This window comes from Nasonia vitripennis (genome assembly GCF_009193385.2).
Source record: "Nasonia vitripennis strain AsymCx chromosome PSR unlocalized genomic scaffold, Nvit_psr_1.1 chrPSR_random0059, whole genome shotgun sequence".
NCBI classification, from domain to species: Eukaryota; Metazoa; Arthropoda; class Insecta; order Hymenoptera; family Pteromalidae; genus Nasonia; species Nasonia vitripennis.
This window is the reverse complement of record NW_022279718.1, coordinates 12855-27554: the sequence shown is the minus strand read 5'-3', so window position 1 is coordinate 27554 and position 14700 is coordinate 12855. Positions and strand designations below refer to the sequence as shown.

General features: G+C 35.9%; 2 protein-coding genes across 2 annotated transcripts; one reads left to right on the top strand and one right to left on the bottom strand.

The window, feature by feature from the left end:
- Nucleotides 1–496: 496 nt before the first annotated feature.
- Nucleotides 497–3162, top strand: LOC116418036. Its single transcript, XM_031933216.1, has 3 exons — nucleotides 497–611; nucleotides 1644–3077; nucleotides 3140–3162. Exons 1-3 carry the CDS (start codon nucleotides 497–499, stop codon nucleotides 3160–3162), a joined length of 1572 nt encoding a protein of 523 aa, XP_031789076.1.
- A 6585-nt stretch (nucleotides 3163–9747) lies between these two features.
- On the bottom strand, nucleotides 9748–13683 carry LOC116418035. The gene is made up of 4 exons (XM_031933215.1): nucleotides 12576–13683; nucleotides 12008–12392; nucleotides 11791–11927; nucleotides 9748–11705 (listed from the first exon to the last, which is right to left on the bottom strand). Exons 1-4 carry the CDS (start codon nucleotides 13681–13683, stop codon nucleotides 9748–9750), a joined length of 3588 nt encoding a protein of 1195 aa, XP_031789075.1.
- Nucleotides 13684–14700: the final 1017 nt, after the last annotated feature.

Sequence of the window (14700 nt, the reverse complement as noted above, 5' to 3'; positions counted from 1 at the left end):
AGCTTCGTTGCTTCGGGACTATTATTCTGGATCGCGCTTTTTAGTTCGTTTTCTTTGTCCTTAAGTTGTGTTAATAGGGAATCATCAAAATCTATTGTATATTTAGTACCACGTTTTGTGTTAACAAATTGATCGCGTGACATGATAGGAACTCATTCTAAAAGTGATTTCGTTTCCGCGTTTCCCGGCCGCTATGCACCATTTTAAAAATAAAAATATATTAATGTGTTACGTCCGAATGAGCGCAACTCACCAATATACTTACGTGTGCCGAGTTCCTATCGTAATATTATTTGATTTGTATTGTAATAAAGGAAATCCCTTTTGGCTACCGCAGACGCGGTCACTGCCTTCCGGGAAAGGGAGCTGGATAACGAAATCACTTAGACGGGGTTAAGTTTTAAAGCAACTACTATAATGTATTTCACTCGTATTAGAAAAGAGAGAAAAGTACCTTTTACAATGTGTGTGTATGTTTGTGTGTGTTTGTCTGAAGATGCACGCCAGCAGAAGGTTGCAGCTGTGGATCCTTGGCGCCTGGTTCCTGCGTCGGTGGTTCAGTACGGTCAGGCTGTTGATGGGCCGTCGGCTCCCAGCTTCTCTCCTTTATGGTAAACAAGTGTAGACAGATGGGCGCCTCGATGCGTCGGCTTCCTTTTGGAGACGAGAGGGTGATGCGCTTTGACGAACGCCAACACGTGTATCTCCGTTCACTATATGGACTGTCGATTTGGGCTAAGTTCCTTTAACTTGGGCACTGTTAACTCGTATTTATAATTGTTGTTGGTCTGGCGACTGGCAGCGATTCGGCTTGTAAAGCGACTTCAGGAAAACTGACTACGAGCACCCTTTTGCTCCCGGTCTTTATATACTAGATTTTCGTATTTTTCGTCATTCCATTTTTGGAGATGCTAACATAAGATTTCCTTGTGACACTTGCTCTAATGGAAATGTGACAGGTCAATTCATAAAATCTTAGTTTTATTACTTCTAATTTTGGGGAATCGAGCTTATAACTAGCTCTCCCGCTGCTTTCTGTTGCCTGCGCGCTCTTTGAGAGTGCGCGCGTGAGACTTTCTCGATTGTTTTATTTTTCATTTTTATGTGTGACATCGTTGCAGAGTGTCGCGATATTTATGAGGTTCCTCTATTAGCTTATTTGTTTCGTATTCTGGTCTATGTCTATTTTACTCTGCCATTTTTACGGTAGTTGGCTCTGATCTCTTTTCTCAGCGTGTGGTTGCTGCGATGGCGACGCGTCATGAGTGTATGTGTCTGTTTTAGTATGTACGCGTGCCATTATTAATTTTTTTATTCTGTTTTTGTGCGTGTAGTGGAATTTAGGATTTCCTTACGCCTGTACTTTTCTATGTTTCATTACATCGCGTTTATGTGCGTAATGGAATTGTGAATTCCATTACAATACTTCATAAAATGCAGTTTTGATGATAGCTTATCTGGCTATAGATCATACAGCTGCAGCATGGTTTGTTTTCTACCTTCATCATTGGAAAAGCTTGCATCATATCCGAAAAATGTGCCAATAGCAGTAAAGGAATTTCGATCAAATGGACTTACAGATGAAAAGATAGATCTCCTTTGACGAAAAGGTGTATTTCTATATGATTTTGTAAATGGATTAGATAAGTTGACGACTACAAAATTGCCAGAAAAGAATGATTTTTATAATAAGCTAACAGATTCTCATATTGCTGAAGAAGACTATAAGCATGCTGTCCAAGTTTGGAATAAGTTCAATATTAGTACGTTGGGAGAATATTCAGATATTTATCTGAAAACCGATGTTTTACTACTGGTCGACGTTTTCGAGAGTTTTCGAGAAACATCTCTTAAAGCCTATGATTTATGTCCTGCTCACTTTTATACGACTCCTGGACTAACTTTTTCAGCAGCTTTAAAAATGACAAAGGTAGAATTGGAGCTTCTTACAGATATTGACATGCTAATGTTTATCGAATCGGGCATTCGAGGTGGAATAAGTCAGTATTGTAATCGATATGCCAAGGCAAACAATCCATATATGGGTTCTTCATACGCTAAGGATCAGAAAACAAAGACTCTCTTATATTTTGATATCAACAATCTTTATGGATGGGCAATGGTACAGCCTTTACCAGTTGGAAAATTTGAATGGATTGATTATGAGGCAAATCCAAGTTTTTTCAATACACCACCAGATTCTGATATAGGCTATTTTGCTGAAGTTGACTTGGAGTATCCTGAAGAAATACACGATGACCATAGGGATTTACCTTTTTGCGCAGAACATCTTGCACCACCTGGTTCAAAGCAGAAGAAACTTCTCACGACTTTGAATGACAAGAAAAGTTATGTCATTCATTATCGAGCACTTAAGCAGGTCTTAGATAATGGACTTCGATTAAAAAAGGTGCATAGGATTTTGAGTTTTGAGCAGAGGGCGTGGCTCAAACCATATGTTGAATTTAACACAGAAAAGCGAAAGCAGGCAAAGAATGAGTTTGAAAAACTCTTCTACAAATTGATAATTAATGCAGTCTATGGAAAGTGTATTGGACGAGAGCGGAAACGTGTAGATGTGCGATTAGTAAATAAATTTACAGGTAGATACGAAGCAGAAGCACGCATAGCTCTGCCAAATTTTCACAGTTGTGCAATCTTCGATGAAAATTTGGTTGACATACAACTGAAGAGGACAAGTATTACAATCAAAAAACCAATATACGTTGGTCTCTCAATTCTAGATTTGTCAAAAACATTAGTATATGATTTTCATTATTCATATATGAAAAAGCGAGTTGGAGAAAAATGCAAACTCCTGTATACGGACACTGATAGTTTAATATATGAAGTTGAGGATGTAGATATGTATCAAGTAATGAAAGAAGATGTACATAAATTTGATACTTCTGATTATGATGAAAATAATCAGTTTGGAATTCCACGTGTTAATAAAAAAGTTCCTGGATTGATGAAAGACGAATGCTGTGGCAAGATTATGACAGAATTCATTGGTTTAAGAAGTAAAATGTACAGTATTTTGATTAATGTAGCCGCGACAGTGAAAAAAGCTAAAGGTATAAAATCTAGTGTTGTAAAGAAATCAATCACGTTTGAAGATTATCGAAAATGCTTTCAGGATCTTGTTATTATAAAACGTGAGCAGTGTAATGTTCGTTCAAAATTACACATTGTGCATACTGAAAAACGGGAAAAAATTGCTCTAAGTCCACACGATGATAAAAGATTCTTATTGCCTCATAGTACTGACACTTTGAGAATGCTTCGCGGGTGGGGTTGACACTTTATGCTGATGGAGGGGAACCAATCAAGATTGAATATGATGTTTTAGAGGAGTTTATGCACGAGTGGGATCCATCATTGGATAGGTTAGGAACTGAACAAGGAGAGAGAAATGATATATTACTAGAGGCTATGGAAGGGGCAGAAATTGTGGTGGGAAACGGGCTATATGAACGGACGAAACACGATGAAGAGCACATTCGAGAAATCGAAGCGAACAACAAGAATTTTTCAATAATCTCTCTAACACAGCAAATAAACTTAGTTTATTTATAACATATCAGGGTGGAACTTCTTTTAAGTTCACCACATGCTAAAATAATGAAATACAAAGACTGATAATTGTTAAATACTATTTATTTCTTCAAACTTGTGTGCAATTTACATGAATAAATACATTATTAAATATAATAACAATTGCTTTCTTATTTATTTAATCCTTCAATAATTTATACAATCTCATTTTTATCTATCCAACTATTATGCTTGTCACTAAAACCTAACCATTTAACATATACGCGTTTACCATTTTTCTTTAAAACTTTTTCTACTAAATAAATTTCTGGATACATAGTTTTATGAATTTCCGTTTCATAAAAGCCACCAGAGACGGGTTTATCATAATAATCATTGAGGTGGTAAGTTACTGGATCTGTTTTTATAACTCGCGTTATTGTGAAAATTTCTGTTGACCAGTTTGGCGTATAACCTTTTTCAAAAACATTTTTTATCCTACTTATTCGTACTTTATCTCCTACTTTAAATTTAGGTTTTTTCACTGGCGACTTTTAATTTGGAAAATGTCTCTTGACATCTCGCTCATTTGCCAGTGTAACATTTTCAGGCTCGATTCCTGTTGTCCGATGTTTTCTTGAATTGTATGCTTTGAGCAAGTTAGGTAGAATATCCAACCATTTATAGCTTCCTTGTTTGCTGAATTCTGTCCACCTTGCATTTTTTAACGTTCTATTGAATCGTTCGCATATACTTGCATGAAAGTAGATAGGCTATAGGCATACTGGCTCATGCGGATTCTGGCTCACCCCCTCCTCTCTCAGTGAGAGCCAGAATCCGAGCTGTGTATTTTAAATGGAGGGATTGTCAATCCCTCCCTTCCATCCCCTAGCGACCGAGAATTCTTCCCCCTCTCAAAGTGAGCCAGTAACCGTAGTATGTATAAGTCCCAATCTTCCCTTCTCCGTGTCCCGAAAAAATTTAGTGGTGGGTTCATGCTCCTCCTCCTTCGCGCAGGTAGAGACGACGACCCGCGTACAGGTGTTTTCCTCTACTTTACGGAATGTATGCGAGAAATGCTCGTAGGGATAGTGATAATATTATTCTAAGACGAGTTGCGCTTCGAAGATGAGTTTCCTGAGAGACTCAGAGTGAAGCTATCTTCCATGACTGATCTGATGCTAATGAATCTATTCGTCTGCGAACATCTCTTTTATAGTCTCGCAGCTAAGAAGTAGAGACAAAGATTTCCACATATAAATGAGTCAAAATTTTGATATTTTTTGTAATTGTATTTCACTTCCTTCACGTTAAAATACATCATGAGATCCTTGGGAGGTTTGAGATCACCAAAACTATCGAAATAAAGTACATCGGGTGGTAGATTATTTCTCATGAAAACACCACGGAAATCTGAAATTTCCATCATATGAGCATATTTTTTTAGATCGTAGTCAGTCAGTGCACGATTTGGCAAAGTTAAATCGAAGTTTTTTTTTTCTACTGACTTGATGACCACGACCGATATGAGGTTTCATAAATAATTCCATTCCACTTTTATAGGGCTTAAGATGAAGACCTTTGCCTAAAGCAATAGCTTCTATGGTCTCGTTATGCCTCTTACTTTCTTCATAATTTTTCTGCGCAGCTTTAGCATCATTAACTGCTTAAGCTATTCCAGCAGCACCTCCTGCTAGAGCACCGGTAGCACTTAGTCCTGCGAACAATGGAATGAGAAAAGGAAGAACTCCACCAATTTTCGATGGAAGCGGCAGAACACGTGGAATGATAACTTTTTTCTTTCCACCTACACTTTTAACAGCTTGACGTGCGCCCTTCAAGGCTGATTGAATAACCTTGCGAGAACTTTTACTTGTTGACATTGACTTTTTAGCTGCAGTCACTAACTTATTAAATTTCAGTCCCATTCCAGTTTTTCCTTTTAATTTCATAGCATTGCTAACAGCAAAAGCAAAAGCTTTTTCACCAAGACTAGCATCCTTAGCTCTAACACGCTACATAGCTTCCTCAGCAAGCATCTTGTCAGCAGCTTTACGATCTCCGTTTTTATCGGAGTAAGCTATGTCGTGTTTTTTACAAGCCTGATCAAGCGGATTAATGCCAGAATCTCCTCTTTTCATTCGCTTTTTCAATTTGGTTCCGGGACCGCAGTATTGATATCCAGGAAGATGCATTTCAACAGGTAAGTTATTGATAACTTTATCAAGCAATCCATAGACTTTCGGCTGTTTCTGAGATTTGTGTATGATCATCTCTCTTCGAGTGTTGATTCACAACTGACATTCATGATATAAAACGAGCGTTTATATTTCGAGAGCTCAATGTTATATTTGACTCTGTTGAGTGAACATGGATTTTACCGAGCAGAACGTCAAACTCCCCGTGACAAATTTCGATTTTGGAAAAGAGAAGAGAAAAAAGCGTCATGGGGAATTACTACCAGATAGTATACGAGCAGTTTTCTGCGGCCCATCGAACTGTGGAAAAACAAATAGTTTATTGGCTTTAATAACACATCCCAATGGTCTTAGGTTTGAAAATTTGTATGTATACTCTAAATCCTTGAATCAGCCAAAGTATCAATTTCTCAAAAGTGTTCTGGATCCGATTGATGGAGTATCATATCTTCCGTTCAGTGAGCATGAATCTGTAGTATCTCCAGATGAAGCCCTTCCAAATTCAATAATGATTTTTGATGATGTGGCATGTGAGAAGCAGGATAATGTCAGAGCATTCTTCTGTATGGAAAGACATAAGAGTGTAGATAGCTTCTATCTATGTCAATCTTATGCTCATATAGGAAAACATCTCATTAGAGATAATGTCAATTTGTTAGTAATTTATCGACAAGATGATGTAAATCTTAAACATATCTATGAAGATCATATGAATACCGATTTAACTTTCAACGAATTTCGGAATCTTTGTTCTGAATGTTGGAAGAATGATAGATATGGATTCATCGTTATTGACAAAGATCGACCGATGAATGAGGGTAGATACAGAAAAGGATTTGACTGTTTTGCAATAAAAAAGGAATTATGAGTCTCAAACTTACAGTTCACTTGTAGACATCGCCACGTAAGCATGTCAGACTTCACTAAAGAGAAGAATGTTCATAGTGAGCTCTTGCGAGCTCGTGAGGCTATTAAGAAAAAATACACTTTATTAAAACAGGAGAAAGATGATTTTGAAAAAGTCATCGGTGATACTCTAAAACCAGTCATCACACCACTTGAGAAACTTGTTGAGATGAAAAGTGAAAGCCCACTACAGCAACCATCCAATCACATTTTGGATCAAAACAACAGTAAAAAAAAACGAATGAGAATCGATCGATCGAGTTTAATGGATTATACCGTTTATGATTATGATGATAATGATAATAATGATGATGTTTTTAACACAATAACCAATTCTACATTTAAATCCGCGAGTGGAAAAAATGAATCAGCTGAAGACTTTTTATCAATGCTAGATAAAAGCCGTAGAACCATTGATAATATATACGGAGTGCGAAAGGTTGATGAAGTGTATATGATTGGAGATTCAGAAATTGAATTTGATGATAAATATGTCAAAGTCAGAAATGAAAGTTATCCTAAAACGAATGGACTAATGGAATTACTATTTAAAAAATATCCGGATGATCTTCTTTTAAGTTCAGCAGATCGTGCAAATTATCGCAAGATATTGGAAGCAACAAATGCTCATCGGAAAAAATTCATCACAGATGAATCTATACGAATGTCGAGAAGTAATAAATATAAGAATGTTTTAGCACCAATGTTCCGCAGCACTCCACGTAAAAAGAATGTAAACAGCAGGAAGGAGAACTTATACCTAAATATAAAATAGCTAAGAAAAATTCTTCCATTGATCTCGTCTATTGGGATGATCCAAACGAGCTTACTGAGAGACTTCGATTATTGATTGCCGAACAATCAGCTGGAAATAATAATCACGTCAATGAAATCCAGTCGATTATTGAGGAATTACGCGAAGCTGGGCATATATATTGACATGCAACTTTCTTCTTTGCATCAGTACTACCATGAGTTTCGATGTGTTTGGAAGAAAACTTGAGGGCTCGCAAGTGAGTCGCGGTCCTCCAGGCATTGGTTTCAATTTTACACCGGACGGTGATTTTGATTTAGAAAATAAGCGACTTTGCAACCTAGGACATCCCAATCACCCAAACGATGCAACTTGCACTCACTGAAAGTTATTCTACAAACTGAAATAAATTATATAGCTGCTAAAATTGCTGGAATTGGTGAAGTTATAGAAGAATATAAGCAGCAAGTTGAAAAACAGCAATTGGAAGTGAATACAAAATTGCGTTATCTTTATAGTACAACTCTTCGCAATTACTCTGGCATTGATTATATCATTGAAGAAGTGAATAAACAATTAAAAGTTCGTATAGACGAATTTCCAGATGGATTTTCATCTACTGTAAACGATGATGGAACGTCAAAGAGTAGCTGAAGAGCAGCACAAGCCAGCACGTCGGCGATACAAGAGAAGAAAATATGACATACGTGGAATAGATAAGACTTGGCAAGCGGATCTTGTAGAAATGATACCATATTCTAAAGAGAATAAAGGTTTTCATTACTTACTCACTGTCATAGATATATTTTCAAAGTATGCATGGGCCGTGCCAGTCAAGTCAAAGAGTGGTAATGATGTTACTACAGCTATGAAGTCAATACTGAAAGAAGGACGAGTACCGAAGAATCTACAAACTGACCAAGGAAAAGAATTTTACAATTCAATTTTTCAAAAACTTATGAAAAAGCACAATATACACTTATACTCTTCGCATAGTAATCTTCATGCAAGTATATGCGAACGATTCAATAGAACGTTAAAAAATGCAATGCCGACAGAATTCAGCAAACAAGGAAGCTATAAATGGTTGGATATTCTACCTAACTTGCTCAAAGCATACAATTCCAGAAAACATCGGACTACAGGAATCGAGCCTGAAAATGTTACACTAGCAAATGAGCGAGATGTCAAGAGACATTTTCCAAATGAAAAGTCGCCAGTGAAAAAAACCTAAATTTAAAGTAGGAGATAAAGTACGAATAAGTAGGATAAAAAATGTTTTTGAAAAAGGTTATACGCCAAACTGGTCAACAGAAATTTTCACAATAACGCGAGTTGTAAAAACAGATCCAGTAACTTACCACCTCAAAGATTATTATGATAAACCCGTCTCTGGTGGCTTTTATGAAACGGAAATTCATAAAACTATGTATCCAGAAATTTATTTAGTAGAAAAAATTTTAAAGAAAAATAGGTTTTAGTGACAAGCATAATTGTTGGATAGATAAAAATGAGATTGTATAAATTATTGGAGGTTTAAATAAATAAGAAAGCAATTGTTATTATATTTAATAATGTATTTATTCATGTAAATTGCACACAAGTTTGAAGAAATAAATAAATAGTATTTAACAATTATCAGTCTTTGTATTTCATTATTTTAGCATGTGGTGAACTTAAAAGAAGTTCCACCCTGATATGTTATAAATAAACTAAGTTTATTTGCTGTGTTAGAGAGATTATTGAAAAATTTTTGATCTTTCAAGATTGCTGATGAGATCTTCCCGGGCAGAAATATTTGAAAGCTGTCATCGATCTCAGCCACGATCTTTGTGCCGAATCTCGTCTTTACTTCCTTGAGTGCAGTCACCATGATCTTTTTCCAAGTCCGTGACTTTCTTCTTAGGCAAGAACTCGCGCTCAGCAATCTTGTTGAGTGCAGATAGATCCATTCTGAAAAGTGAAAATAAGAATGAAAGTTAGTGAAAAATGTCTTGTAGGTGAGAATTTAGAAAGAGAGAGAGAACTAAGAAATAGAACTTACTTATTTTAGAGTTAGGTGAGTCTTGGTCTCTTTGCACAAGGTTCGTTGTTCGTTGTTCGCTTCGATTTCTCGAATGTGCTCTTCATCGTGTTTCGTCCATTCATATAGCCCGTTTCCCACCACAATTTCTGCCCCTTCCATAGCCTCTAGTAATATATCATTTCTCACTCCTTGTTCAGTTCCTAACCTATCCAATGATGGATCCCACTCGTGCATAAACTCCTCTAAAACATCATATTCAATCTTGATTGGTTCCCCTCCATCAGCATAAAGTGTCATCCCCACCCGCGAAGCATTCTCATTGGTTGCTACATGCCCCCACTCACTTTCTCCCTCTCTTTTTCGTCCTTCGCCATTGTTGCCCCTCTCCTCCACCACAATCCCCCCTCCACCGCCTCTCCCTCTACTTGCATAGCAGCTTGCGCCATCTTGCATATGTGTTCTTCCATAATTCTGTAATGTCCCCAAGGCAAAGTGTCAGTACTATGAGGCAATAAGAATCTTTTATCATCGTGTGGACTTAGAGCAATTTTTTCCTGTTTTTCAGTATGCACAATGTGTAATTTTGATCGAATATTACACTGCTCACGTTTTATAATAACAAGATCCTGAAGGCATTTTCGATAATCTTCAAACGTGATTGATTTTTTTACAACACTAGATTTTATACCTTTAGCTTTATTCACTGTCGCGGCTCCATTAATCAAAATACTGTACATTTTGCTTCTTAAACCAATGAATTCTGTCATAATCTTGCCACAGCATTCGTCTTTCATCAATCCAGGAACTTTTTTATTAACACGTGGAATTAAAAACTGATTATTTTCATCATAATCAGAAGTATCAAATTTATGTACATCTTCTTTCATTATTTGATACATATCTACATCCTCAACTTCATATATTAAACTATCAATATCCGTATACAGGAGTTTGCATTTTTCTCCAACTCGCTTTTTCATATATGAATAATGAAAATCATATACTAATGTTTTTGACAAATCTAGAATTGAGAGACCAACGTATATTGGTTTTTTGATTGTAATACTTGTCCTCTTCAGCTGTATGGCAACCAAATTTTCATCGAAGATTGCACAACTGTGAAAATTTGGCAGAGCTATGCGTGCTTCTGCTCCGTATCTGCCTGTAAATTTATTTACTAATCGCACATCTACACGTTTCCGCTCTCGTTCAATACACTTTCCATAGACTGCATTAATTAACAATTTGTAGAAGAGTTTTTCAAACTCATTCTTTGCTTGCTTTCGCTTTTCTGTGTTAAATTCAACATATGGTTTGAGCCACGCCCTCTGCTCAAAACTCAAAATCCTATGCACCTTTTTTAATCGAAGTCCATTATCTAAGACCTGCTTAAGTGCTCGATAATGAATGACATACCTTTTCTTGTCATTCAAAGTCGTGAGAAGTTTCTTCTGCTTTGAACCAGGTGGTGCAAGATGTTCTGCGCAAAAAGGTAAATTCCTATGATCATCATGTATTTCTTCAGGATACTCCAAGTCAACTTCAGCAAAATAGCCTATATCAGAATCTGGTGGTGTATTGAAAAAACTTGGATTTTTCTCATAATCAATCCATTCAAATTTTCCAATTGGTAAAGGCTGTACCATTGCCCATCCATAAAGATTGTTGATATCAAAATATAAGAGAGTCTTTGTTTTCTGATCCTTATCGTATGAAGAACCCATATATGGATTATTTGCCTTGGCATATCGATTACAACACTGACTTATTCCACCTCGAATGCCCGATTCGATAAACATTAGCATGTCAATATCTGTAAGAAGCTCCAATTCTACCTTTGTCATTTTTAAAGCTGCTGAAAAAGTTAGTCCAGGAGTCGTATAAAAGTGAGCGGGACATAAATCATAGGCTTCAAGAGAGGTTTCTCGAAAACTCTCGAAAACATCGGCCAATAGTAAAACATCGGTTTTCAGATAAAGATCTGAATATTCTCCCAACGTACTAATATTGAACTTATTCCAAACTTGGACAGCATGCTTATAGTCTTCTTCAGCAATTTGAGAATCTGTTAGCTTATTATAAAAATCATTCTTTTCTGGCAATTTTGTAGTCGTCAACTTATCTAATCCATTTACAAAATCATATGGAAATACACCTTTTCGTCGAAGGAGATCTATCTTTTCATCTGTAAGTCCATCTGATCGAAATTCCTTTACTGCTATTGTTACATTTTTCAGATATGATGCAAGCTTTTCCAATGATGAAGGTAGCAAACGCCAAGAATCTATGAATCTAAAACTAATGTTGCAGCCATCCACGTATTTTGTAAAAGAAATATATTTCTCCTTATTGTGAGGTATTAAATTTACTCGTCCTCTTCAACGTAGAAGTAGCAATCTCCTTTAAAATAAAATGAGTGTCGTAATTGAGGTTATGAAAAACCACAGGAATGAATCTTGAATCCTTATAATTCAAATTACAAGAATTGTGAGCTGCACCTCTGAAACTGAAGAAGAAGAAAATCTATCTTAGAATTACAAAATTTCGTTTACTTTATTTCGAATATAATCGAGAAGGAAATCTGACCGCCCTGTGAGATGACAATGGTCTCGTACAGCAAGTTCTGCACTAGTGAATGGTTTCCGACATATATGACAAGTTGATGATCTCCGAAAAGATATTTCCTCTAAATCTGTAAGTCTCATTGGTTTTGGATTCTTGTAGAGTACGTCAATTTTTTCACCAATTGACTTTAATTCTTGAACAAAATATGCTGCAGCTGTCTCTTCTTCTTCCTTTTTTCTTCTGTATGATCTATAGCCAGATAAGCTATCATCAAAACTGCATTTTATGAAGTATCCTATGCTGTATGCTTCGTGTAGTTGGAAAGCATTCTCATTCTCAGTAGGTTTCAATAAACATTCAAAATCCGCATAAATAACAAAAGGAACCTTTTCACTCTTACTGTAATCTTCGAATTTGAGAATATTATTCTTACAATCAGGTAAATTTATTCGACAATTATTTAAATTTTTACAATCGCTTTCATGAATTTTCAATCTTTCCTCGGTATAAAATATTTGTAAACACCTTTCATAATGGTAAGATTTTAAATGAGTTTTAGACACTTGAGAACTCAAAAGTCGAGACATACTTTTTATCCAAACGTAATGATATTTAGGCATGTCACCTTCATCAGCACGATTATTTTCTTCATGCTCATCTATATAAAAATCTTGAATGATGAGAAGGTTTGCATGTTTTTCCTTCTTCTCTGTCGTAATATGACAAGGTATTACTTCGAATTTGTGGCCATACTTTCTAAGCATGTATACATTTACTGAAATATTATTCAGTTTTTCAAATTTCGGAATACTTTTAAGTTTTACTGGGAATTCTATACCAGCAAAATTTAATTCATTTTCATGCAATCGATACTGATTAACTCTACTAGCATTTTTGTTACTTGGATATAATGATGAAAGAACAGCATACTTGAAACACTGATCGTCGTTATTATGAACGTTAACACATGCTTTTTTATTTTCAATAAACTTTGGAAGAGGAATATAAGAACTTCCCTTAATTGGAGAATATTTTTTCATATTTATACATAAACTTATAATACTCTTCAGGGTCCAGCCTGAATCCTTTTCTTGAAATTCTTCTAATTGCGAAAGAATGGGCTCTTTAATATTGTCTGTAAACCATTTCTCTAAATCTGTTGACATGTATACTGTAGCACTCTCACTCGTAAAATATTTAATATCTGTCGTTTCTTCACCATTTTTTTGCATTGTAAATTCTGAAATAAAATCCGAATTGATTTTCACCACATTATATTCTTCTAAACATGCTTGTGTCTTATCTTTGAAGAGCTTCGGTGCATCATTAAAAAAACTCAATATGTCCACATGCTTTATGTTAACAACCACACCTGTCCTGATTCGATTTTGGAAGGCTGATTGCACATCACGCCACTCAACTCTAGCTTCTGCTTCTTCAGCATGCAGACTACCTCCTCGATGAAGACGATGTTCAAATTCTACTTGCACACACGAAAGATGCGTCAAACAAGTTTGACATTTCTGTTTTTCTCCTCTCGTGAGATTGGATTTAGAAATTTTTTCGTTTAATTCGTTAATAGTAGAATTACGCATATCTAACCAATAATGAATATCATTGACGCTCATTTGATCCACATTTTGTACAGTATCGCGAAGCACTTGTACAAGACGTTCGATAAGATCAATCGAAGCCATTTTTACTGTTTTTTCACTAGAGTGTCACTAGTAATCTTGCACAAAATTGAGACTGAATTTTTTGTTTGCCGAATGCGTTAGATGAACTGTGCTCGTCTAAGAGAAATTTCTCTCTTTTAAAGCTGAAATCATCATAAGAAGAGGTGGAAGATCTCGCTGCTGAGGAGAGAGGAGAAAGATTTTCTCGGGAAGGGATGAATTTTCTTCCAATAAGGGGTACACATTTTTCCATCATCCAATCCTAGAAGATTATGAGACTAAGAGGAGGAAAATTTTCTAGAGAAGGGATGAATTTTTTTCCTTTTGAACCAACCAAAAATCATCTTTTGAGCCCAACAAATGAGGGCTATGAATTTGTTTTGAGTATCCATTTCTGGAAGAGTGAAAGGCGGAGTTTCATATTATAAAACGAGGATGCTGGAACCTCGCGAGATCACTTCTTGCTAAACTGTCTACAAAGCTGAAAAGATGGAAAGAACACGTGACTACGATTTGTTGTTTAAAAAGGCTATCCTGCAATGTAAAGAAGAAAATGCTTATATCTGCGACATTCAAGGATTTCAGAGAATTGCAGACGATACTTTTATTTTCAAAGAAATAAGTTTCCTTAATTTGAGGAAAACTACCTTACCGACCGCATATCTTTTCAAACCTCCAATGGCTTGGGAAGAACTGACAGAAGAGGAAAAATGCATGTCTCAATGGTTGGAAAAGAGTCATAATGGAATAGCGTGGAACTCTGGCGATATTCCATATCATCGTCTTTATCGAATCTTGCAGATCTGTACACAAGGAGTCGAAAAAATATTCATAAAGGGACAACAGAAAGCCCGATGGATGAAAAATATTTTGCCAAACATGTAAGTTAATTATTTTGAATCGTTTTGATACTTTTTTTTGATACTTTTTTGATACTTATCTTTAATTTTATCTGATACTTTGCAGATCCATTACAATGTTGAAGACTTCGGATGTCCACCTCTTGAAGAAATAATAAGTGAAAGCCACTACTTTTGT

What these genes read in the sequence shown, in the direction of transcription:
- LOC116418036 (XM_031933216.1), top strand. Translation starts at nt 497, where the DNA reads ATGCACGCCAGCAGAAGGTTGCAGCTGTGGATCCTTGGCGCCTGGTTC. An exon ending in CCCAGCTTCTCTCCTTTATG is followed by an intron (nt 612 to 1,643) that starts GTAAACAAGTGT and finishes TAAATGGATTAG; the next exon opens with ATAAGTTGACGACTACAAAA. An exon ending in GACAGTGAAAAAAGCTAAAG is followed by an intron (nt 3,078 to 3,139) that starts GTATAAAATCTA and finishes AAATGCTTTCAG; the next exon opens with GATCTTGTTATTATAAAACG.
- LOC116418035 (XM_031933215.1), bottom strand. Translation starts at nt 13,683, where the DNA reads ATGGCTTCGATTGATCTTATCGAACGTCTTGTACAAGTGCTTCGCGAT. An exon ending in TCATTACGTTTGGATAAAAA is followed by an intron (nt 12,393 to 12,575) that starts GTATGTCTCGAC and finishes TCAAATTCGAAG; the next exon opens with ATTACAGTAAGAGTGAAAAG. An exon ending in CATTGTCATCTCACAGGGCG is followed by an intron (nt 11,928 to 12,007) that starts GTCAGATTTCCT and finishes CTTCTTCTTCAG; the next exon opens with TTTCAGAGGTGCAGCTCACA.